General features: G+C 46.5%; 1 protein-coding gene, 1 long non-coding RNA gene and 2 pseudogenes across 2 annotated transcripts; all 4 read left to right on the top strand.

Moving 5' to 3' along the window:
* Nucleotides 1-320: 320 nt before the first annotated feature.
* Nucleotides 321-3,450, top strand: LOC133367065 (uncharacterized). Its single transcript, XR_009758508.1, has 2 exons — nt 321-445; nt 3,254-3,450. It is a non-coding gene; the product is annotated as an uncharacterized LOC133367065 (long non-coding RNA).
* Nucleotides 3,451-6,685: 3,235 nt separating this feature from the next.
* Nucleotides 6,686-6,804, top strand: LOC133368177 (5S ribosomal RNA; annotated as a pseudogene).
* Nucleotides 6,805-11,181: 4,377 nt separating this feature from the next.
* LOC133367064 (thialysine N-epsilon-acetyltransferase-like) lies at nt 11,182-20,053 on the top strand. Its single transcript, XM_061590763.1, has 6 exons — nt 11,182-11,400; nt 11,877-11,928; nt 12,917-13,000; nt 14,162-14,260; nt 18,458-18,498; nt 19,257-20,053. The coding sequence occupies exons 1-6, from the start codon at nt 11,338-11,340 to the stop codon at nt 19,434-19,436; spliced, it is 519 nt and encodes a 172-aa protein (XP_061446747.1). The 5' UTR covers nt 11,182-11,337; the 3' UTR covers nt 19,437-20,053.
* Nucleotides 20,054-22,229: 2,176 nt separating this feature from the next.
* LOC133368107 (5S ribosomal RNA) lies at nt 22,230-22,345 on the top strand (annotated as a pseudogene).
* The last annotated feature ends 3,431 nt before the right edge of the window (nt 22,346-25,776 follow it).

Here is a 25,776-nt window from a genome sequence, read left to right as displayed (position 1 = left end):
GGCATGTACGCAGAACTCCCTTTCCTCTTTCTCCATTCTGTTTACATCCTATCCATGCTCTCCCTGCAGATATGCAGAGCCCGGGGTGAGGAGAGGGAAGAGGCTCCGGCCTGCCTCGATTTGCAGGAGGTAAAGTTGTGTTTGGACCCGTCTGTGGAATTCACCCCTGGGCCATCAGGTGGCCACCAGATTTGCCTGCACAGGCATGCAGGGATTGGGGGGGGGGAGAGTTGTAGGTGCTGACGGTTGTGCTAAGTGACTGCATGACTCATCCTCCTCCTTCCAGGTACTTTCCTCCTGTCCTCCGCTTTAAGAGCCTAACAGAGGCCCTTTGTTATGTGATCCAGCATCCTGGCCCCAGCAGGGGCCAGAGAGATGCTCCCAATCAGAGCAGGAGGGCAACAGACTTCCCCCAGCAGGCATGTCCAGCATCTGGTATTCAGAGGTAGGCTGCTTTTGAGCATGGAGGTTTTAGTCTCCAAATAGTCCTGGCATATGATTCAGGCACCTGCTAAAGCTAAGCAGGTTGGGGGCTAGGAACAGGGGAAGGGGGAGAGATTGATCAGTGTCTGTATGGGGGGGCATAGCTCAGTGGGTAGAGCATCTGCCTTGCATGCAGAAGGCCCCAGGTTCAATTCTCAATGGCATCTCCAGGTAGGGCTGGGAAGCTCTCTGGTATGAGATCCTGGAGAGCTGCTCCCAGCATAGATCAACCTTCCTCAAGCTGGTGCCCTCCAGATGTTTTGTGTTTTTTTGACTACCAACTCCCTGTAGTGAGTAGTCCAAAATATCTGGAGGACCCCAGTTTTGGGAAAGCTGGTGTAGAACAAACCAGAGCGCTTCAGCCTTGGATCCTCACAAGCTGTTGGCTGCAACGCCCACCGACCACAACCAGCGTGGCCAAAGGTCAGGGATGATTATGGGCACTGGAGTCTGGCAACCTCGGGGGGAGGTGCAGATTCCCCCTCCCTGGGATAGATGGACCAATGGCCCGTTAGGCTGTGCCCACATCATGCATTTAAAACCCATCCCCCTCCCCTGCCGCCAGGAATCCTGGACACTGGAGGTTGTTAGGGTGCAGAGAATTGTAGCTCTGTAACAGGTAAACTACAGTTCCCAGGATTCTTTGGCAGGAGGGATGTCCCTTAAACGTGCTTTAAATGCATCATGTGTACACACAGCCTCACCTTCCTAATCTTATGTGGCTGTTGTTCCTTTCTGCATATTATTATTATTATTATTATTATTATTATCTACCTGTGTGAGTTTCTGCAAGACCTGCTCCCTGCATTTCTGGCTGATTTCCACCTGGCCTGGAAGGGCGGGGCCCTGTCTCTCTCCAGCTGCAAAAGCAGCAACTGCTGAAGGGGCCAGAGACCATCTACCTGTGTGAGTTTCTGCAAGACCTGCTCCCTGCATTTCTGGCTGATTTCCACCTGGCCTGGAAGGGCGGGGCCCTGTCTCTCTCCAGCTGCAAAAGCAGCAACTGCTGAAGGGGCCAGAGACCATCTACCTGTGTGAGTTTCTGCAAGACCTGCTCCCTGCATTTCTGGCTGATTTCCACCTGGCCTGGAAGGGCGGGGCCCTGTCTCTCTCCAGCTGCAAAAGCAGCAACTGCTGAAGGGGCCAGAGACCATCTACCTGTGTGAGTTTCTGCAAGACCTGCTCCCTGCATTTCTGGCTGATTTCCACCTGGCCTGGAAGGGCGGGGCCCTGTCTCTCTCCAGCTGCAAAAGCAGCAACTGCTGAAGGGGCCAGAGACCATCTACCTGTGTGAGTTTCTGCAAGACCTGCTCCCTGCATTTCTGGCTGATTTCCACCTGGCCTGGAAGGGCGGGGCCCTGTCTCTCTCCAGCTGCAAAAGCAGCAACTGCTGAAGGGGCCAGAGACCATCTACCTGTGTGAGTTTCTGCAAGACCTGCTCCCTGCATTTCTGGCTGATTTCCACCTGGCCTGGAAGGGCGGGGCCCTGTCTCTCTCCAGCTATAAAAGCAGCAACTGCTGAAGGGGCCAGAGACCGTGTGTGTGTATGTGTGCGTGAACCTGCTGCTCAGGATGTCTATAGACTACTGGGGTTTTGTTTTGTATTATATGTTATATTTTACTCTATGTTATATTTTAGTCTATGTACGCCGCCTAGAGTGGCCGTTAATTCGGCCAGATAGGCGGCCTAGAAATAAAATTTTATTATTATTATTATTATATCCCACCCTTTCTGCCAGGAGGAGCCCAGGGCGGCAATGTTGTTCAATGAAATATGATAAACCGGCTTGTGTTTTCATTTGCACTTTGCATTTCTGTATGCCTCTGAGCAATAAAGATTCTCCCCTAGGGCAACTGATTGTCCCTATTTTTGCTATTATAAACCTCAACCATACCTCCTGCTCCTTAGTTGTCCTTTTCGTAAACTAAAAACCTCAGCACACCTTTTAGCTTTTGCTTCTCAGGAATGCATGCCACCCCCCTGATCCTTCCATGGCTCGGTAATATATATGTCTGCTGTGGAGTAAACCCCACTGAGTTCAATAAGACTTCCTGAGTATAGGATTGTAGCCTCAGGCCACGTAAAGTTGTTCCAAATGAATCACAGAATCATAGAGTCGGAAAGGGCCTATAAGGCCATTGAGTCCAACCCCCTGCTCGTTGCAGGAATCCAAATTGGTTGTTGACATGCCTGATCCTGGCCCCTAGATTCAGGCGACTTATGTATTAAAGTAACAGTTTAAGAAGCCGTGCCATAACTCATTTTCTCTGCCCAGCTGACTGCACAGTATTTTAAGTCGTTTCAACATCAAGCCAACTCTCCTCCCTGTTTTGCTTAACATCCAGCCTGGTGAAGAGTTCTGGAGGACTTGAAAGTCTTGTGGCTTTGTGATATTTTAGTTGGTTCTAAATAGGGATGGGTTAGAATTTCCATTCAGTTTGCATTTTCAAACAGAATTTATCAAATTTGCGCTTTCCAAAACAATATGAGAGCCAAAACACAGCCATCCTTCGAAATTCGCATTTGTTAGAATTTTGAGATGCAGTCTGCCAACTAAACAATATTTACAAAAATGCATATATTAGGGGAAAGTGTGCATAAAAATGAATATATGAGTGAAAATAAAATGCAAAAAGGCATGACATGATGAGAAAAAGCTTGCAAAAATGTGTATGTTTGTCAGAACTGCCTACAAAAATGTGTTCTGTTGGAGAAATTTGCACTAAAATGGTGGAGAATTTTCATGAGGATTTTTTTTTAAATCCGCAGATTGCTGCAGAAATGCCGGGGACTGATTTTAACATTAGAAGAATGAGAAACTGAGAGAGCCAAAACTGTCAGACCTTTCCATCCCTAGTTCTAAGTCAGGGGCTCCCAAACTGTGCTCCATGGACCACCAGTGGCCTGCAAGCTCCCTTCAAGTGGTCCGTGGCATGCCTGCATTAAAGATTCGTATTGATTTTTAATTGTGTTTTATTCCTGCTCTTACTTCTTCTTGTGTTTTATTGTATCACGGTTTTAATCCTGTAGAAGACAAATTGTATTACTGTAAAATGCAATATAAGCAGTAGCGTAGTGGCAAATTCAGAAGCACAGGGTCCCTTCATAGCAGTCACAGCCACACCCCTCACAGCCACGTCCCCTTCTAAGATTATGGAATCATCTGGCCAGGCTGCTGTTCTGTCACTGTCACCATTCTCACTGTCAGAGATATTGCTTGAATTACTGAATCAATATGAAATGGGTGTGTGTTAGCCACTGAGAAGAGTCTTCTCAGTGGCTGATTCACTTCCTTTAACTCTGATTTGGCTCCAAACAGCAGGAAATTACAAGGAAGCAAGTTAGAACACTCTTTCAGTGGCTAACACACTCATGCTAAATGGCTCATAGGATGCTGGAGACACAGGGATCCTGCTGGGACCTGGCTCCCAAAAAAGTAAGGGGTCTAAGATCCCCTCAAGACCCTGGATGACTACACCCCTGAATATAAGAAAAGAAGCAATAAAATACAATGAAAAATCAGCCTTTAGAACACAGTCCATTGCAATTGCTACAATAGGCGGAAACATCCTTAAGTGGTCTGTCAAGACCATCAGCAATTTTCAAGTAGTCCAGGGCGGGGGGATGTTTGGGAATCACTGTCCTAAATGATTGCCCTACTGTGGATTTTTGAATTGTTTGGTTCCCTGTCCTTTTTTTTCCTGACCACAGGGTGGCACTCGATACCAGACCTTAAGAAAGAAAGGTAGCTCTGATTTGCTTGTTTTTCATGCAACTGGGATCTGGAACTATTGCTGCATGGAGTGGTCTTGTTCAAGGTGGCAGCCAGCCATGCCCTGTTCAAAGACACTCCATTCCATTCTCCTTCTCCTCAGGTTTTCTATCTTCTATCCCTAAAACTCAAGTGTTCTGCGCTGCCTGAACATGCTTGGTCCTTATTGGGCTGTTTTTTTTGGGGGGGGGATCCTCCCCCTGCAAGGTTTTATGGGTATTTCTGCAAATGTTGGCCCTTCCATTTCCTGTGCCAGTGGTGCCACCTTGGCTACACAAGGACTGGTGCTCAGAGAACTCAGTTTGCTATTGGAAAATAACATAAAACAAGGATAGCCAATCTGGTGCCCTCCATAGATTTTGGACTACAAATCCCATCATTCCTGACCATTGGCCATGCTGGCTGGGGGCTGATGTGAGTTGTAGTCCAAAACATCTGGCACGCATCACATCACACACCCCAGAAAAATAATAATAATAGAACGTTTCCCACTGTTTTTTCCTAATTTTTCCTCCCCTGTGATTGTAATGTAACATTAATATATTTGTATGACATCTTATGGCCAAATATTCTTCATGGCAGCTCCCAAAATAAGTTCATAATGAAAACAATAAAATAGATATACAAATAAAAATAGCACAACACAGCAGAAAATCAACCCCAAACCATACAATCAGACTCAGATAAATAAACTTAGAAAGCAGATCAAACTGAAACGCAAAGGCCTAATGGAAGAAAGCAAGTCTTTCCACATCATGTCAGACTATCTGTGAAATGGGTGCTCTTTGAACTTCCAAGAAGGGCACCACCAACAAAAAGGCCCTGATCTACTCACTGTGTCTGGTGGTGGTGGTAAAACCAAGCAGAGCGTCAGTCTGTGCAGGCAGGTGGGGTCACATTCTGGAAGAAGGCGGTCCGTAAGATAACGAGGGTCCATAAATAAGCTTTTATTATTTATTTTATGTAGACAATTTATATACTGCTTAATTATGATAGTCTCTAAGCAGCATACAAGTAACTCAGCAATACAATGAAGCTAAAATTCAGTTAAAACTATACAATCAGAATGCCATTAAAATGCCTGCTGAAATAAAAAAGTCTTCAGTAGGTGTCAGAAGTTCAACAGGGAGAGGGGCCTGTCTGACCCAAACCGGAAGGGAGCGCCACAAAATTGGGCCCACAATACTGACTGACTGTCTCCTGGTGGATACGAACCATGCATCGGAGCCATGAGGTACCACTCAGGGAGCCATTACTAACTAACTGAGAAGAAAGGCAGGAAGAGAAGGGAGGAAGGGGAGAAGCAAAGCCTGCAAAAGCAACAGACACTTCAGAGGAGGAAGCAGTAGAGGGAAGAATAGATTACCTTTCTGTCTATCGCCCCCCCCCCCCCCAGTTCAGGTCACTTGTAACATGTATTGGTGCTTTACTCTCAACAATAATGACATCAGTCTTCCCCACCTGTCAACATTCCCCTGTGGGGAATGTGCTAGTGAAGCAGCACCCAACAGGATTGAACTCTCTGCTCACCAGCTGACGAGCAGAGTGTTCTGTCTTGCTCCCTGCAGGGGTCTGTGCAGGATTTAAACCCCCCCCATTAATCTGTTTCCCGCAAGCAACTGGCGCACACAGACCAAGCAGAATCAAATCCCGCTCTCCTACCGATTGACAAGGGGGCATGGTTTTGGGGAAATCGCCCCCTAGGCCAAATTGGGGGCCCTGGCAGGCCAAGAATGGCCTCTAGGCTGGAGGTTCCCCACTTCTGGCCTAACCAACCTCACAGGGTTGTTGTGAGAAGAAACTGACGAGGAGGATGACCATGTACACCACCTTAAGGGCATTGCAGGAAAGGCAGGAAAGAAATGCAATAGTAAATAAATAAACCGCAGCCAGTATTTTTTCTTTCCTCTCCCTCCCTCCCTGCCACCTCCCACACTTCTTGTGCAAACCTTTCTGTTTATCTAAACCTTCCCTTCAGGGCAGACCTGAACCTCTGGCCTCCATCCCAAAGCGTGTTTGTCTGAAATCTTGCCTCTGGCTTCTGGGAGGTAGCGGTGTCTCTAGAAACCTTGCACTCCACAGCCCAAAGGTCTCGGCTGGGTGATGGCCGCAACCCCTACCGCCCACCCTGTTTTTGCCACGGTAAATTGTTGAGAAGCCGGAGTTATGAAGACCGGCACCATTCCCTGAATCTGCTGTGGTGAAGGGGGCAGGGGTGGGGAGGAAGGCATTTGGAAGAACCCATAGCCTGCTTGCAGTTGCCATTCATCAAGGCTTTTAGGGGATCGTCTGCGGTGTTGATTACCAGCCACTTTGCTGTTTATGCTGTCCTGCCCAGATGTTGCTGGGACTCCGGCACCCCTTTGTCCCTGAGCTACTGGGCATACCAGCTGCTGGGGTGGATGGGATTTGTAGTTCAGCAACATCTGCGTTATGGCCATACTACCCTGAACATGCCCGATCTCGTCTGATCTCAGAAGCTAAGCAGGGTCAGGCCTGGTTAGTGCTTGGATGGGAGACTGCCCAGGAATACCGGCTGCCGTAGGCTTAGAGGAAGGCAATGTTACACCACCTCTGAATACCTCTTATCATGAAAACCCTATGAATATATCCAAAAACAGACTCATAGGGTCGCCATAAGTTGTAATCGACTTGAAGGCACATAACAACAAACAACATCTGCATTGTCTCATCTGTTTCTCATTGTGGCTCTGTGAGCTGGGACTTTATTCCCAAAGGAGAGTATGCTTGCCCCAGGATAAAATACAATCCAAAAAACCGACCTTTTGCTGAAATCAGTCGTTGCATCCATGCCAGGATCAGCTGCATCTTATCTCTGTTTGACAGATGTCTAACCAAGGACAATGACATGTACTAAATTCTGTGGCTAGTTGGCTATTCTCCAGAGAATCCTTGAGCAGTGGAGTTCTGGAGGATTCTGGGAATTATCTTTTTAAGAACATAAGCTCAGAAACTGGATCAGGCGGAAGGGAGTCCATCTAATCCAGCATATCCTGTTCTCACAGTGGCCAACCAGTAAGCAGGACTTGCGAGCAACAGCAGTTCTGCCCACTTGCAATTCCCAGCAACTGGTATTCAGAGACATACTGTGGAGGGGAAACATAGCCATCATGGCTAGTAGCCATTGATTTAGCATGACAGCCCCTGAAGTTCCCTGGTTAGGATGCCACAACTGTTCTCAGTAGAGACATGCCCTCAATTGCAGCCACTCCGGGGTGTGGGGGCAACTATTTCTATACAAGAATGACACGCAGCCACCTCTGGAGTGGAACACAGCCCAGAAGATGTGGAGTTAGGATGGGGGATGAAGAGGATCTGCTTTGAACTGAATTGTTTCCTTGATAAAGGGGTGGAGTTGGCCACTGAGTGACAATTTCCCCTAACTCAGCAACTAGGTTCTCTGACTCATATTGGACAGGGGCACCCTGCCAAGGAGACATTGTTTTAAATATCTCTTTGCTGATAACATTTCAGGAACAGACACATATGCATGCAATTTGCATTACATAAGATTTCATAAGGAACAATCTGATCCTGACCGAGTTTACCCAGAGCAAAATCCCATGAACTTCAAGACCAACAACCGAAAGTCCAGTGGCACCTGAAAGACAAGCACATTTATTAGGGCAGGAAGGCATTTTGAGCTTCTGTCATGGTAAATGTGTTAGTCTCTTTGGGTCACGGACCTCTCTGAGAATCTGATGAAAGCTATGGACCCCCCATAAATAAATACAGTTTGTTTTATTTCTTTGGAAACTGATTTATTTAAATTTATTGGCACCTGGTTCATGGACGCTCCTGAAGCCCATCCATGGATTCTAGGGGTTCATGGACCACAAGTTAAGAACCCCTGGTCTGTAAGATGGGGAAGGGCTGTAGCTCACTGGCTGAGCAACTGCTTTGTCTGCAGAACATCCCAGGGTTAGTTGTGTGTCTGTTTGTTACATTTATCCCCCGCCTTTCTCTCACCCCGGAACCCAAGGTGGCATAGGTTCCCAGGCAGTCTCCCTTCCAGGCAGTGACCACACCCAGACCTGCTTAGCTTCAGCAAGGTGCCTTCAGACCATAGCCTGGGACCAATTCCCATAGATTCAATTCCCAGCATCTCCAGTTAGGGCTGGGATGGTCCTCCATCTGGAAAGCTGCTGGCAGTCAGTGCAAGCCAGAGCTGCATGGACTCCAGGGGTCTGATTCAGTGTAGTGGAGGACCCTAGCAGAAGGTCCCAGGTTCAGTCTCTGACGGCATCTGCAGGTAAGGCAGGGAAAGACTTAACAGAATCAATGCTTACAGAAACGTGTTCCCGTCTGACCTCAGAGCCCACTCTGTTGTCATGCTGGGCGTTTAGTATTTCAGCTAGCCTCTTAGTATTTCAAAAATACCTTAAGCAGCATGCAGTCTAAATATATCATTAAAGCAAGAAGAAAAATGTAGACTAAACATCAATGTAAAAACACAAAAAATAAAATAAAAGGCGAGTAAAACAGGAAACCAGAGGGCTCAATCACGAAAACGGGATCCAGTCTTATGGGTTAGAGAAAGCCTGTGCAAAAAGATCAGTCTGCACAAGACATCTGAAGCAACTGAATGTTGCTACTTCACACAGGGGAGAGGGAAGGGCATTCCATGCTTGCATTCAGCTTAAAAAACAAACATACAGTTTAAAACCTTAAGCCAGCCTTTGCCAACCTAATGTGCACCAGATGTTTTGGACCACAACTCAGCCCCAGACAGCATGGCTGTGCTCCCATTAGCCCAGGTTGGCTGGGGCTGATGGGAGTTGTAGTCCACATAATCTGGAAGGCACAGGTTGGCAATGGCTGGTGTAAACCATTACTTTAAGTTTGGGGGGCCCATTGGCACATTTGCAAACCAGCTAAATCACTGTGAGCAACACACAGGCTTCAACCAAGCACACAGTGGGATACTCCTTTCAAGCCTAATTTCAGCACAGGGCAAGGAGAGACACCAGAGAAGACCTATGTGGGAACATTCATACCCGTGGGTATCATGTTGGTCGGCCCTCCTTCCAAACAATATTCAAACCATGGCATCACAACAGCAGAAGGTAAGATCAGTCCATCTGGCCCAGAACACATTAGTCTCTCGCCAAGGCCAGAGTGTCGAGAATGATGGGCAGGCAGCAGTCACGCCGTGTGAATGCAAACGTATTCTGCATATCCTCAGAGGCTCTCTTGTTTTCAGTAGTATACATTTCCAAGACTGACTTCCAACAATGAAAAAAACTTCAGGTTCTGCAGGCTGAGCTTCCAGGGGTGGGGAATCTGTGTCAGCCCAAGGGCCGCATTCCCTTCTGGGCAACCTCCCAGGGGCCACATGCCACTGGTGGGCGGGCCCAGAGGCAAAAGTGGGTGGAGCAACAAATGTAAATGTTACCTTTGAACAGTACATGCACACCCCTCCCTCTCCTCCATCCAAGCACGATCAGAGTTCAAGGGCACATTTGCAGCCAAGCAAAAACACTCAAGGGCTGTTTGAAGGAAGGCTGGGGAGGGCAATCAGAGGGGCATGGAAGGGCCGCATTTGGCCCCCAGACCTGAGGTTCCCCACCCCTGAGTTAAGTGCCACTGTCTCCTGGATATTTTCTTTCTTGCAATATGAGGAATTGCATAGAATTTGACCACTCTCATGGAATAATTTCCAGAATGTTAGTCTTATATGGCAAAAAATAAAAGTAAAACCCCAACAAAGAACCTTGTGGCATGGAATAATGACCTAGTAAGTTTCTAGTTCTCATGGGCGGGAGGAGCTGGGTGGAAAATCAACCCATTTTTCTTGTGTGAGAGCAATACTAAAAAGAAACAGAAGGAATCGTTCACTATGTAGATAATGGTATCTCTTCAGTCAGGATTACATCCTGTGGCCATGGTGCACTTTCAGTCAAGGATCATTCCCCAGGGACTCAGCCCCAGAACCTATTTCCAGTGAAGCAGAACAACAAGCAGTAGATTTAAGCCTTATTACCCTTGTTAGTTTTGAGCTTCACTTCTCCTGCAAGGCAGACTCCTTATCAAGGCGTTACTGCTGCACTATTGGCCGCTGGCAGGTAGCAGAGTTTATTACGTGCATTTTGCAGCCACTATTGTCTTGGACAGGTCCAAGTGCTGATCTTGCCAAGTATCTGATGCAAAACATTTTACATGATAATTAAACACACACACACACACACAAGCTGAAATATGTTGCAGTGTGCCATCTAATTTTGTGCACAATGCTTTGCTCTAATGTGATATGCTCAGGTTAAGGCCAATTATTTTTATTATCATTTTAAAGCAAATTGGATGGAGAAGACTGTTGAGAGCAAAGCACTAGTGCATATTACAAGTGACCTAAACCAGTGTGGCGCAATAGACAGAAAGACAATCTGTTTGTCCCTCTGCTGATTCCTCCTCTAAAGTGTTTGTTGTTTTTGCAGGCTTTGCTCCTCCCCTTCCTCCCTTCCCTTCCTGTCTTTGTTCTCCTTTAGTTAGTAGTGGCTCCCTGAGTGGAAGCCCCACAGCTGATTCAGCACATATGACTTTACCTCTTTGCAGAAATAAACCTGAAGTTTCTTTATTCTTTCAACTACCCGTCTGAACAGACAAGTCGTTTCTGCACTCGGCTGTGATAATATATCTACCAAAAGCTCTAACAAGGACAGTGGCAAGAAGGAACAGGGTCAAAGTCAAGAAGGAGAGAGGGAGGCCAGCCTAAAACCCAGCCACCACCTCTCCTCCCATCAAGTGGCAGGGTTGGAGTTATCGGATACTTTGCAGGGCTTGGAAGAGGGAAAGTGCCCTTTGCTCTCTCCTTCTGTCACAGCTGTTTATAACACACCCCTGCCCTGTTTCAGAGGCAGGGTGATGGGTGCAAACCACTCACACCTTCCATCACGTGACTGCAGTGTGGCTTCCCGTTCCTCACCTGGAGATCCAGGGAAGAAATTATCTAACGTAGTACGGGAGATTTGAGGGCCGTGGCATTGCGGAGGGGCTGGGAGTATAAAAACTACCTGCCTAACAGCTCAGGTGAACCTTTGGAGACGCCCGTAGTCGGGGAGGGATGGAGTGCCTCATCCGAGAAGCCACAAGTGACGACTGTGAGCACCTCATGAGCTTGATACAGGTGAGATGCCCCCGATGGAGACCAGGAAATTAAGCCAAGGCTCATGAGGTCTGGTGGCTTGATCCTTCCTCAGACTTATGCCGTTCATCTGTCTCTTTCCTGGTGAAGGCAATTGCACTCTGCATGTGCTCAGGAGGCTTCTGTGTTTAGCATGATAAATAAAACCTTCCCCCCCCCAACTGTATCTCCCATCTTATGAAAACTGACCCCGGTGAATTTTTGGCTTGCCACACAAGCATGGAAATACACCAGAGGGAGGGGGCAGAATTATGTCCAAAATATGTTTTGGACTACAACTCCCATCAGCCCCCACGCAGCACAGCTGGCGGGGGGCTGATGGGAGTTGTAGTCCAAAAAATCTGGAGGGCACCAGCTTGGGGACGGCTGGCACAGACAATCCTGGGCACAGCCTGACTCAGTGTAAGATAACTTCTGATGTTGCTTGACGCTTGATTTCCCTTCTTCCTTTTCCCCAGGAAATTGCTGCCTTCCATCACTTACTGGATGACGTGACGATAAATTCTCAAGGTGAGGGTGTTGATGCATTGGCGGGTGGTGGCACAACCGCAAAAAAGCAAGGAGGGAGGCACCCAATCATGCTCCAACCAAAGAGAATTTAGTTTGTCACACTGATGAGAAACCAGCCTGAGATTTGCAAAAGATTGCCCTTGACAAAGGGTCGTGCCAACACCCCAAACGCGTTGGGCTGCGATAGAAACCTCTCATGCCCAACTCTCTGCCGCTTGGCACCTTGAGCGTCACCCTCTCTTTGGTTGGAGGGTGGTGGCACAACCCCTCCCCTGGCAAAGCGGGCACCTCCGCATTAATCGACTCCAAAGGCAGGTGACCCTGTCGACTCAGGCTGCTCTCAAACCTCCGCCCTTGTTTCTGTTTCCCATGATCATTTTTACCTGTGGAGGAGGCCGGCCCATTCAGGCGAAGGGGGCACTGCCCTACTATCCTAGGCCTGCCCACAGCCAGCCCCCACCTGCTTTCTCACAACCAGGCCAGGAGACAGCGCTGCCTGTCAGGTTCCTCCTTCACTGCAGTGTTGCCCCTCACAGAACTCAGCAGGAAGGAGTAAGAGAGAAAACCAGCATTCGTTGGCGCTGCCTGTCATTGGCTGTCTGGCTCCTGTTAGGGCTCCCTGCCTTCTACCCCACCAGCCACCATGGCCCCAAAAATGGGCTGCGCTTCTCCAGAGCGTCTGAATTGTGAGTGCTGGCACCGTTGCAAGCTCCCAGCTTGCCTGCTGCCATCCCAGAGCACATCCCAGTTTTCTGTGCCCCAGTTTTTAGAATCTCACCCCAAGTTTTCTCTCAAGGGTATGTGTGTGTGCATGTTCCAGATATCCTCCTTATGTAATTGCACCTATAACGCATGCACACATGCATATACACCCCACAGCAAGGACCCTAAATAAAAAAAACAGAATGGTGACAATCCTTTTGCTAGGTCAAGAGTGCAATCAACATAACACCCTTTTCTTGCTTGTGATTTTTCCCCACCCACCCAGTTTTAAAAGCAGATGGTTTCGGCAAGGACCCCTTCTACAAATGTATTGTGGCTGAACTGCCCGTGGAAAATGGACGCAAGCAAGGTATGAGCCACACACACACAGAGTCAGAAACTTTACAGAAAGAGTAATTAGAATTACTTGAGGTTTGCTCCAAGTTCCTCATTCAGATATTCAGCTGCCGTATCTACAGGAAACACCATGTATTTAATGATTCATTTCAAAGAGAAGGGAACTATGGTGAGTTTCTTCCATTGTCCAAGAAGAATCAGGTCAAATCCACAGCAGACATTTAAAGCACATAGCTTCCCCCTCAAGAATCCTGGGAACTGTAGTTTACCATACATACACACATATACACAGAGCTACAATTCCCAGCATCCTTAACAAACTACAGTTCCCAGGATTCTTTGGGGGAAGTTATGTGCTTTAACAGTATGGCGTGGCTGTGGCCTCAGATAGGTAGAACATAATGCAACCGAGGAGAGCTGCTAGCAAAGACAAGAGTGCTTTTGCAGCCAATTGTAATCTGCTCCAAAGGCGCACTTTTAACCAGTTCTGGTTTAGCTTTCACCATAGTTTAAGTTATTATGCATTATTTATATATTTAAAGCATTTTTTTTCATCCTGCTCTGCAGCCTCCCCAAAACAAAAAAAATCCTAAGGTGACTTACAAATGCCAGTGATAAGGCAGCCCCTACCCTCAAGCTTACCATCTAAATGGAAAAAGGAATGTGGAGGAGGAGGGGGGAAGGTATACTCAGACACTAGGGCTTAGATGTAAATTTGGTGTAAATTACTCCTAGGTGTAAAGTACTAGGTGTAACGTACTAGTAAGTCAAAGGCACAGAGAAGTGATTCCCAAACTTCCCCCACCCCCATGGGCCACTTGAAAATTGCTGAGGGAGTAGCAATTGCACTGGACTGTGCTAACTGTTGTATGATTTTGAACTGTATGTTTATTACTTTTCTCATTTCTTATGTTGTGTTTTAATGTATTGCAATTTGCATTCCATAGAATTCAAACTGTAATACGATTTAAGAAATAAAAGAAGCAATAAAAGTACAATTAAAATAAATATGAATATTTAATTTGGACATGCGGCAGACCACATGAATGAAGGTCCACTGAAGGTCCACGGACCACCGCGTGGGGACCCCTGGAATAGAGCAAGGGGGATTTTTCTCTTACTATCACCTGATTCCATTGCATGAAAGGCTGTCCTTTGCTTTGCCCCATCGCAGCTTGCCCCATCGGCTACGCACTATACTTCTTTGGGTACAGCGTCAACCACGGGAGGATGGTATACTTGGAAAATCTGTACGTGGTGTCAGAATGCAGAGGTACGTGAGGGCACCAGTTGGGAACATTTGGTCAAAGTAGGACAATGTCAGGGGAGATGTCACACCTGGATGATCCTGTCAAGAAATCAACACACACACACACCCCTTGAAGAAGAGGCAAAATCACAGCTTTAGGGATGGGAAGAATAGGAGTGATCATTGAAATCCCCAAACCCACCATTAACAGAAGTATAGTTGCATGAAGTATTCATTCCCCTCTGTTCGGCACTGGTTGTTGCGCTGCAGCCAACTCAGAAGGAGCAGGAAGGGGGGAGGCATGAGTTTCAGGCACCTCCGCAGCCAGAAGAAGCTGAGTTGGGGATTGTTGTGTCTGAGCAGGATCATGCGGGAGGGGGGCAGCCTGCTCTCCAGCCAGTTCCCACGAGTAACGCCCTTTCCGAGGAGCCGAGCGCACCGCCCCCAGTTGATGCAGAGGACTTGTGGGGGGAAGCTTCAGAGTCAGTGCCAGCTCCTCCTTTACCAAGCAGTTCCCAGGAGGATTCCAGTGTGGCACCGCCCCCTGACCTCGAGCCCGTTGCTCGGGAGCAGGTGTCTTCAGATGAGCCGTTGGATGCGCGTCCCCTGTCTCCTCGTTCCCCTCGCAGCGAGAAACGGACAGGGCAAAGACAGGAATTACGAAGGAGTCAGAGATTACGTCCGAAAACATTTCCTATATAAGCCTGCCGCTCCCAGTGGGGGGTCGTTGAGTCAACTTCCTTCACACGCTGCAGAGCATGTCTAGAGTATAGTTAGGGAATCTAGTGAGTTAGCGTAGGGTTTCCTATGAAGCGCAATGCCTTTGATGTATCCATTACTCTAATAAAACGAGATTTACTTGCACACACACTCCAGCCTCATTCTTTTGGCTCTGGACGGGACACTGGTTAGGCCTCATCTTGAGCACTGTGTCCAGTTCTGGATGCTGTATTTTAAGAAGGATGCAGACAAAGTAGAACAGGTCCAGAAGAGGGCAGGGATGGTCAGGGGACTGGAAACAAAGCCCTATGAGGAGAGACTGAAAGAACTGGGCGTGTTTAGCCTGGAGAAGAGAAGACTGAGGAGAGATAGGATAGCACTGTTCAAGTACATGAAAGGTTGTCACACAGAGGAGGGTCAGGATTTCTTCTCCATCATTCCAGAGTGCAGGACAAGGAATAATAATGGGCTCAACTTACAAGGAAGCCAGATTTCGATTGAACATCAGGCAAAACTTCCTAATTGTTAGTCAAGTGGTACAACAATGGAACCAATGACCTAGAGAGGTGGTGGGCTCTCTCACCACTGGAGGCCTTCAAGAGGCAGCTGGACAGCCACCTGTCTGGGATGCTTTAAGTTGGATTCCTGCATTGAGCAGGGGCTTGGACTAGATGGCTTTATAAGGCCCTCCCAACTCTCCTGTTCTACGATTCTATGAACTTAGAAGCAAGTAGGGAGTTTTAGGGTTGCAAACCTACTGTAAACCAGCCTTCCCCCACCCTTGTGCCCTCCTGGTAGGCACCAAGTTCCCCCATTCTGGTGCTGGCTGGGGGCTGATGAGAGTAGTCCAAAACATCTGGAGGGCACCAGGTTGGGGAAAGACTGTTGTACACAGACTTCTTATAAATGAATATGGTACTGTCTGAGCCTGAGTCAGGCAGAGAGAAGAAGAAATCGGAAGCAGGCAGGGAATTATATAGAACTCTTCCCTCCTATCGTGAGCCAAGAAAGATAAGTTTGGCCTCTATTGTTCAAGAGTTTTAGAAAACAGAACCCAGGGTGAGTTACTCCTGAGTTAGTCTAAGGTTAGGAAAGAAAGACATTGATTTTATTTATTTATTTATTAAATTGGTTAGTCGCTTTTCTACACAAGTATGTGCACTCAAAGCAACTTACAGTTAATAAATATTAAAAGGTGGCCCCCAAATTATGGAATGATTTGCTTGACGAGGTGCGCCTGGCGCCAACACTGTTATCTTTTCAGCGCCAGGTCAAGATTTTCCTCTTCTCCCAAGCATGTGTTTTTAAATTGCTTTTTAAAAAAATGTGTTTTTAAAATCTGTATATTTGTTTTTAATTGTTGTAAACCGCCCAGAGAGCTTTGGCTATGGGGCGGTATGCAAATGCAATAAACCAACAAAGAGTACATAAGGCCGTGGAGCAGTGCTTCTTAGGAAGGCTACACGACAGAAGCCCTCCAAAGCCTTCCAAAGTTAAGAACCAAATGCCTGGGAAAAGAGAAATGATTTCACTAGCCTCCCATTGGAGCTGTTCACAGTTCAGATCTGCATGTAAGTAAGACAGGTATCTGTTATGCCTGCTTTACACCTGCTGGTAAAGAAGACGTTGGATCTTGATGTACGTTAAGTTTGATCAGCTGAGTGAGTGGTGGACCATCTTCTCCTGCAGCTAGCAAGTTTGGGGAGCCAGCACTGTGCACAAGTCACCCACACAGAGTTAAGCAAAGTGACTCCTGATTTACAAAATGCTTAAAGCCCTCTGAATGGATTCTGCTGGGTTTCCCCACAGAATGAGTCCTGCTTCTTACGTTCAAGTAAATGAGCAGGTGCGAGTAACTTTGGTTATGCAGAATTAGTAGCTTTGTTACTCCTAGGTTACACCTTTACTTTATTGTTTACAGTCAATGACCAGTCATACAAATACAACTATTTAAATGCAGAAAGGCAGAAGAATTACATATAAACAAACAGATTGAATTATATAGCTTATATATAAACAAACTTTAAAAAATAAATAAAATAAAATCGAGTATACTAAAGTTACGATGCATTAACCTGTTTCCTTATAGTTCATGCTGAGACACAAAATTTTGCCACTTTAAAGGTTATTTCATTTCTCAAATCTGAGAGAAGAAAGGAGGTATAAAATGTGTCAGATCTACCTTGTAAATTTTTTTAAATTGGAGCAATATAAAAGGAGCGAATGTCCTTATAATATGTACTATGTAACAGGACGTGAGTGATTGATTCAACCTCGCCCGATTGACACGGGCAGATGTGTTGGGAATAAGGAATATGCAAGTATCTCTAGATTACACTTTAGTGTAAAACCACTTTTTACGGGGAGCTATGTTCATGACTAACATTAAGTCAGTCCTGTCCCATTGAACTCAGCATGTTTACTGCTGAGTATAGGATTGCAAGTGTCAGTAAGTTGTTCCTCCAATAAACTACGCAATGGTGCATAAGAACTAGGGCATGTATGAGGAAGAGAATGTGCAGAAAGATATCAGTAGCAATCCTTGGTCACCAGACTATGGACCTGAGGGAAAGTGTCTACAGCATGAGGAGAACAAAGTAACTCATAAAAGCTTAACAATGAAAAGCATATCTAAAGTTGCATAATAGCTAGCAATGAAGTCATCAGTAGAATTTAAGGAGAACAGGTTGTATGCTACTTGGAATAGACCCACTGAGGTTAATAGACATTACTAATTTAGGTTCGTTTATTTCAGTACTTCTACTCTGAATACAACCCAAAGAGTACTTCCAGAATTGAAGCTACTCCTGCTTTGAAAAGGCATTACACCTGAAAGTGAAGCTGGAGTAATACTGCTGGAGCCAGAACCTCCCCACCTCCCCCCCGCCTCTATTTTTCTACTTTTTAGAGAAGTGGGGGGGGGAATGGGAGGCATGTGTTATTAGGATTATTTTCCTTACAACTTAATGCAAAAGAAGAATAGCCTTGCTAAGAGCCAGTGAAGATTACTCCATTCCTCTTTACTCCTTTTGTAAAACAAGAGTAACTTCAAGTGTTGAAAGGTCTTGATTTGCTTTCATTCCATGGTTTAAATAACTGTAGACTCCATCATATTGGCCCTTCTCTCATTTACACCCTAGTAAGAAATATGATGAATGTTTGCAGAAACAGACCAACTTACCATTCTTTTTTTCCTGCTGTTTTCCTAATGTTTTATGGCACATAAACCAGAGGAAAGATTCTGCCAGGCACAATCCTGCTTTCTGGCATTAACATGTTTGCTTAGTACTAAATGCCACGGTTTCTTGAGGGACTTTTTAAAAGAGCCTTCCCCAAGCAGTGTCTCTACAACTCCCATCAGCTCCATCCAGCACACGGGCTGATGGGAATTGTAGTCCCAAACAGCTGGAGGGCACCAGGTTGGGGAAGGCTGGTGTTTTGTTTTGTCTTTTGGAAGCTCATACTGACTCCACTTCTCATTCTGTCCATCTTCTCTGCCAGGCAAAGGAATTGGGAAGCAATTACTGAGCAAAGTAGCAGAGGTGAGTTTGGAATATGACTCCTCCTGATTGTCTAGTGTTTGGCTGCTGGGATGCCAGAAACTCTTGCCAGGTGATGCTTAGTTTGCAACCAACCTCTGTTCCCCCACAAAGCATTCAATTTGTGTTTTTTTTCCCCAACCCAGAATACAATGCCTACATCAGAATGGACGTGTTTCGATAGCGCTGCCATCCTCATTGTATCTTGGCAGCCACCCTCTCTTCCCACATGACAGGCAAAAGTTAAACTGGGGAAAAAAAATTCATTACCACATCTCCATGCAGAGGAAAGCTGCACCTTGAGAATGTCTGCCTGCCCTGCAGCAGTTAGGGGTCCAGGCTGGAAGAAAGGAGGCAACCCCTATGATTTATTTAGAAATGATGTCTCCAAACCTTTGGTATTTAGGCTGTGTACACACCATACACTTAAAGCACATCTGAAGTACATAGGTTCCCCCAAAGTATCCTGGGAACTGTAGTATACCCCTCATGGAGCTATAGTTCCAAGCACCCTTCACAAACTACAGTTCCCAGGATTCTTCAGGGAAGCTTTAAATGTGCTTTAAAGGTGTGGTGTGTATTCAGCTTTTGTTTTGGGAACATCTAGCCTAGCCTTCCCCAGCTGGAGGGCCTCCAGATGTTTTGGAGTACAAGTTGCTGATGGGAGTTATAGTCCAAACATCGGGAAGGCGCCAGGAGGGGGGAAAGACAGAGATTCTCACCTTAATTTTACTTCTGTTCTCTGTTCTCCTCCAACTTAGATTGCTCTTGCTGCTGGCTGCGTCGAGATGAAGTTTGTCACCATGGAATGGAACCACCCGGCCAAGGAATTTTACAACTGCCTGGGGGCTCACGACGCCACTGAGTCGGAACAACTGCACTGCATGGAGTTGGGCCACGCCACCTTGCAAAGGTTGGTGCAAAGCAGGAAGGAGCTGTGATCATATCCTCGGGCCTGAGCCAAACCACGGACAGCAGTTATGGCCCACCGAGCCCTGAACTGCGCCTTGCCGAGACAGCCAACTCAAAAGGTCTCCGTTACAAATGACCAGCAATCTCGCTTCCCACCTTTGTCGCAAAAAGCTGTAGGCATTTCTCTTTTCTGTTGGAAGGACAGTGACAGTTTTGGAGAGTGAAGTTCCCCACTTTGGGGGGGAAGATCAAGCACCTTGCTGTTTTGGATTCACCAGCCATCCGCCATGTGAAGTCAGAACACCCACTTACCTGAGTATGCAATGGAGGGAATCCGTTTCCTCCATCTTAGAATGAAAAGAGTAATTTTCCCCCCAGACATAGATTTCTGAGTTCCCCATATTCCTACCAACAGACAAAGCATAAACATGCAAAGTTTCATCCTAGCTTGTCTGGAAGATACATCGCAGCAGCTGTTTCTGTAGCAGGGATAGCCAATGTGGCACCCTCCAGATGTTGTTGGACTGTGACACTCATCATCCTTCCCTATTGGCCATGCTGGCTGGGCCTGACTGTTGCTTGTATATTTTATATATTCTTAGCTTTGCCTTCTCTTTGGCCTGAGGTGGGCTATACATTTAAGTAAATAAAGTGTTTTTTATTCAATGCATGCATCGGTTCTAATACAACACCATTTTTGCAACCCTGGGTTGGAGGACTAAGGAAGCGACTTTATCTTGAATCAGACCATCTAGCACAGTATTGTCTACACTGACTGGCAGCAGCTCTCTAGGGCTTCAGACAGGTCTTTCTCAGCCCTACCTGGAGATGCTGGGGATTGAACCTGGAACCTTCTACATGCAAGGCAGATGCTCTGATGCTGAGCCATGCCCCTTTAGCTACTTTTTTTACAAGGCTACTGGGGATGGAAGGGGACCATAGTTTGGGGCTAAAAGGGAGGAGGTGGGAGGATGGGGCTTGTGGGCTTTAATTAACCACCCTCTAGCCTCACACCTGGTTTTCAGAGGCCTGCCACCTCAGGTACCGGGGGCAGTAGTACATGGCCATCATGGCTAGTACCACTGATGCTCCATGAATTTGTCTAACCCCCTTTTGAAACTGTCCCCACTGGTAGCTATCACTAATTCTGGGAGCGAATTCCATAGTTTAAGTCTGCCCTTTTGTCTTCCAGCATTCAGCTTCATTAGATGTCCCTGAGTTTTAGAGTTATGAGAGAAGGAGAAAGATTTTTCTCTATACCCTTTCTCCATGCCATGCATCTTTTTATTCACGCCTATCATGTCGCCTCTCCCTCACCTTTTCTCTAAACTGAAAAGCCCCAAATGCTGCAACCGTTCCTTATAGGGGAGTCGCTCCATCCAGTGGATCATCTTGGTTGCCCTTTTCTGAACCTTTTCCGACTCTACAATATCCTTTTTGAGGTGAGGCAACCAGAACTGCACACAGTGTTCCAAGTGCAGCCACACCATAGATTTATGGTATAATAACAGCATTATGATACTGGCAGATTTTATTAACAATCCCTTTGCCTTTTTCCCTGCTGTTGCACACAGGGTCAACCACATCTTCTGGTTTGAGAGATATTATGGGTGGTGCAGCGGGAGACAGACAGTGATGAGTTGTGGCTCCTCAATATTTTAAAATCTGCTCCCTTTCTTATGTTACGTTTTATCTACTATTACTTTCCAGTTTTGTGATGTGATGGCAGGTGCTTCTTTTCCTATTTCGTTGTAAACCACGCAGTGGGGACTGTGCCCTGAAGGTTACAGGGCAGAAAACTAATAAATCCACAGAACGGGGGGGGGGGGGGAGTTCATTTGAACATGCGACATTGAGCTCTTGCACACACCCTCTTCATTTATTTATTTATTTACCGCTTATATTTATATACTGCTTATATACCATTTAATACCATTTATATACCACTTATATTTAAACAAAACTCTCAGCGGTGTACAAGTCAAAACACGTTAAAACAGCAACTATATAAACAATCAATAAAATACAATTAACTGAACAAAACATCCTCTTTAGTATCAACATAATATAAACATTGCGTATAAAATTAAGTACAAGAAATACAAAGAAAAAATCATAATATACATAATAAACAGAAGGTTCCCTAAGTTTCAAGTGGAAAAAAAAAGTTAAAACAAGCTTATCTTTAAACAAAATTGATTAAACAAATCAGCTCATTTCTTAATCACAGTATAGTAAAAAGCAAAACCATTGAAACAATTAAAACATTTAAATGGCCTTGCTCAGGAGGACTGACCTGTGGATCTGTTCGCCTCCCCTGTTAATTATGGGATGGAAGGAAATATGCCATTTGACCTTTCCACCTCCCACACCAAAGTATCTTGGGGCCAGTGTCTGCTGAGGACAGATTAGGTTGAATTAACAAACCTGGATGACTCGGCTGGAACTCTTTCCAGTAAAACAGTTCCCATCAGCAAAATAGTGGGGTGACGGGGTGTCTTTGATCAACCTGCGTGGCTGTTTTTGCCGTTTCTTCTTGCGTCCTCCTCGTGTGTCCACGCTTTCTTCCCCCAAGGGGGTTATTAAAACCCTTAAAAATTAAAACCTCATTGGGTTTAATCTCCATCATGGAAAAAAGTTAAGACATGCATGAGAAGAAAAACTGGACCCAGACCCACTCCACAGCTGGAACCCAGATTCCCAGGCCCATTCCAACCCTTCCTGTGTGGATCCAAAGGAGACTGTAGGCTTCCAGAGGTGGAATGGGTTGCTGGAGTTCTAGAGAAGAGGCGGAGAATCTCAAGCGTGGGGGCTGAATATGATCCTCTAGATACTGCCCTGAACACGCCTGATCTCGTCTGTCTCAGAAGCTAAGCAGGGTCTGGCCTGGTTAGTACTTGGATGGGAGACCGCCTGGGAATACCGGGTGCCGTAGGCTTAGAGGAGGGCAATGGTAAACCACCTCTGAATACCTCTTACCATGAAAACCCCATGAATATATCCAAAGTAGGATTCATAGGGTCGCCATAAGTTGTAATTGACTTGAAGGCATATAACAACAACAAAGGCTTCTATATCCAGTGGCTTCAGCACCTTGGACAGTATTTGCAAGCTCAGACTAAAACGTAGAGCGGTTTCCACTGCCCCACTGACATGGAGCCACTGGCCACCACTGCCTCAAAATGCTCGCCCCCCTCCAGCAGTCCTAATCTGCCTCAGGGCCGGCACCAGGCATGACGTGACCCTTGGGCAGCAGCCTGCCGTGGGCCCACAGCACCGTAGCCCAACCCCCCATGCAGACAGTGCGGGGTGAATAAGCCCCCCGTGTGTCCCACCTCCTCTTCTGTCCCTGTGAATGACGTGCGTGCTGCATGCACTTGCCTGCCATCAACCAAGCTGGTGGTGGGGGCGACAACCCCTTTTAAAGCCCACGGCACCATCTTGGTTGATGGCAGGCAAGTGCATGCAGCACGCACGTCATTCACAGGGACAGCAGAGGTAGGTGGGACACGCAGGTGGGCTTATTGAAACCTGCACTGACTGTATTGGGGTGTGTGCCTGGGAACTCCTGCTGCATGAGCCATGGCAGATTGAGGAGCTGACACTGACATGGATGGTGCAACAGGAGCGTGGCTCTCCAACCCTATGGAGAGGCCTTTTGGAGGGCCCCTCTGGGCTGCAGAGGCCCTTGTCCAGGGCCTGACCTGGCCCCCCTCTGGCACCAGCCCTGATCTGCACCCTCCTTGAGTGCATATGCCTGGTTGTGTCCTTGAACACACACACTCCCTCCTAACACTTAGCACTAGACTTCATGGCCCCCGTTCAAGCTGAACATTGGAAGAGTAAAGACAGACAAAAGGAAGGACTTCTGCACAAGGCGCAGAGTTAAGCTGTGGAACTCCCTCCCGCAAGAGGCAGGGATGGCCACCAACTTGGACGGCTTCAAAAGAGCATTAGATACATTCATGGAGAAAAGGGCTACCAATGGCTACTAGCCAGGATGGCTATGCTCTGCCTCCACAGTTGGAAGCAGCATGCCTCTGAGTACTAGTTGCTGGAAACCACAGGAGAGAACAGTGTTGTTGCACCCATGTCCTGTTTGCAGGCTTCCCTTTGGGGCATCTGGCTGGCCACTGTCAGAACAGGCTATGCTGGACTAGATGGGCCCCCGTTGGCCTGATCCTGCTGCTGCTGCAGGGCTCTCCTGATGTTCTTACGTTCCTATGATGTGACGCTCGCTCTGCTGCTTCATCAAGACCTGTTGCTCCTCTCCAGGGCTTAGTATTGCAGCCTGAATTTGCCTCCCACTCCTCTTCCTTCTCCATCCCTTTTCCTTTTGTGTCATGGCTTTTAGATTGTAAGGGGATAACACAGCCTGTGTGAATGCAATTAACATGCAAGTGGGAAGTTTAACCCTTGCTTTCCCCTCCATGGGGAAACTGCTATTTTTGCATTTCAAGGGGAAAACCCAGTTAGCTTCCCTCAAAATGCAAATAGCAGAGAGGAAATCAGACTTTGTCCTCCCACTCCCCCACGTTGCCATCATGGAGAAAGGTACACATTAACTTTCTATGCCTTTGCATCTGGTCTGGAAGCTGGAACCAGGCCAGAATGTGGCAGCCACATTGCTCATAGGAACAGGCGACGGACTGGCAACATGTCACTCCTTTTCATTTTATTTTATGTTATTTAAGTATTTATAAACTGCACTTTTGTAAAAAAAAATATAAGGAAAACTATTGTGTCAAAATACTTTAAAAGTATTATCTCTTCCCTATGCAAAATTTCATTGTCAAGTTCGTTACCCTTACAGGACTGAAGACTAAATGAGAGGGTGATCTCAGCTTACAAATTGAAGAAACACAGTGGCAATTAATGTGGTCTAAACAACCCCTAAAAACTATCTCAGCCCAGGTGCGAGAGACTTTGCTAAAGATTGTCTACAGATAGTACTGCACTCCAGTCAAATTAAAGCAAATGGGTTTTAGCTCATCAGGTTTGTTCTGGAGGGGGTACAACATACAGGGTGGCTACTATCACATGTGGGGGGAATGCCCAGTAGTCCAATCTTTCTGGGAGCAAGTTTTTCACAATATCTCTGCAGTTGCCCAGCAAATAATTACATTAGATCCAGGCTTAGCACTTCCTTAGTTATATCCGGATGTGCTGATCAATGTCAATAATAAAGCACTGATAACCTTTATTCCAGCAGCAACACAACTCAAAATTGCAAAGCGTTGGCAGTGCACCTCCCCCTTCACCACTCAGAGTTGGTGGTCAAAGATATGGAAGTTCGCATTAGCTGAAAAGTTAACTGAAGTAGAAGTAGAGGAGCACAATTTAAGCATACTTTCATTACCATCTGGCACCCATGTACAAACTACGTAGCTGACCAAAATGGAATAAAACCTCTGGAGTCTAAAAAGTCTTTCTGGTATGATTTATTACCTAAACATTTATGGATGTAATTTTTTCAGGATTTTCTGGTGTGCCTCTGAAATTTATCACTTACCTGTATGTGTTTCACCAGTATTGTATGTTTAACCATCTGCTGGTTATGTAGTAAGTACACTATGTTCTGTTCTTGGGGGGTCTCCCCCACTTTTTTCTTTTTTCTTGTTGTAAAAACAATAAAAAATATGTTTTAAAAAATAAGAAGACAGCATGTACCATACAAAATTTCTATCTATCTATACTCTATTTTGTAAACCCATAAACTGTCACACTGCAGTTTGCTTGGCCACCGACAGGTGGTGCTGCACAGTGCAGCGTGACTGAGTTGTGCTGGGCTCAAGACTGGAGGGGTAGGAAGGAAGGAAGGCTGGGCGAGGGGTAAGGAAGGCAAGTGGGAGGCCGGGAAGCAGCTTACGTGGCCGTAGCCTAGGTGGCAGCAGAGCAGTGGCACTGGAAGCCTGTGCAGCCTTCGTGTTGGGAACATCTAACCTAACTTTCCCCAGCTAGATGCCCTCCAGATTGCTTTGGATTACAAGGTGGTCTCAGTCCCTAATCTGTGCCTAACAGAATCTGAGCTGAGGTTAACAGCACCATCACTCCACAGCACCCCCCCCACAGGTGCAGTTTTAAGTACAAGCCCCCCAAACCAGCAGACCAATGGTGAAGTTTGACACATCTTTAATTAAATTCTGACACAAAACATACACACATATAAACACACGCCACACACTCTGTGGGAAGAAATTTTGGGGTGGGGAGTTTTATGTATATAAAAAAGTACCCATCTCGTAAAAACAACTAAGGAACTTGAGCACTGCACTTTTTTTTTTTTTGTATAAAAATCACCAAGAGCTAGGGACAAGCCTCTACCTCCCAAACTGCCATTGCATTAGGAAGGATTGATGGGTATTTTAC

The sequence above is a fragment of the Rhineura floridana genome, chromosome 11 (genome assembly GCF_030035675.1).
Source record: "Rhineura floridana isolate rRhiFlo1 chromosome 11, rRhiFlo1.hap2, whole genome shotgun sequence".
In the NCBI taxonomy this organism is placed as follows: Eukaryota; Metazoa; Chordata; class Lepidosauria; order Squamata; family Rhineuridae; genus Rhineura; species Rhineura floridana.
Note: the sequence above shows the minus strand (reverse complement) of the source record. Positions and strands in the feature narration are given on the sequence as shown.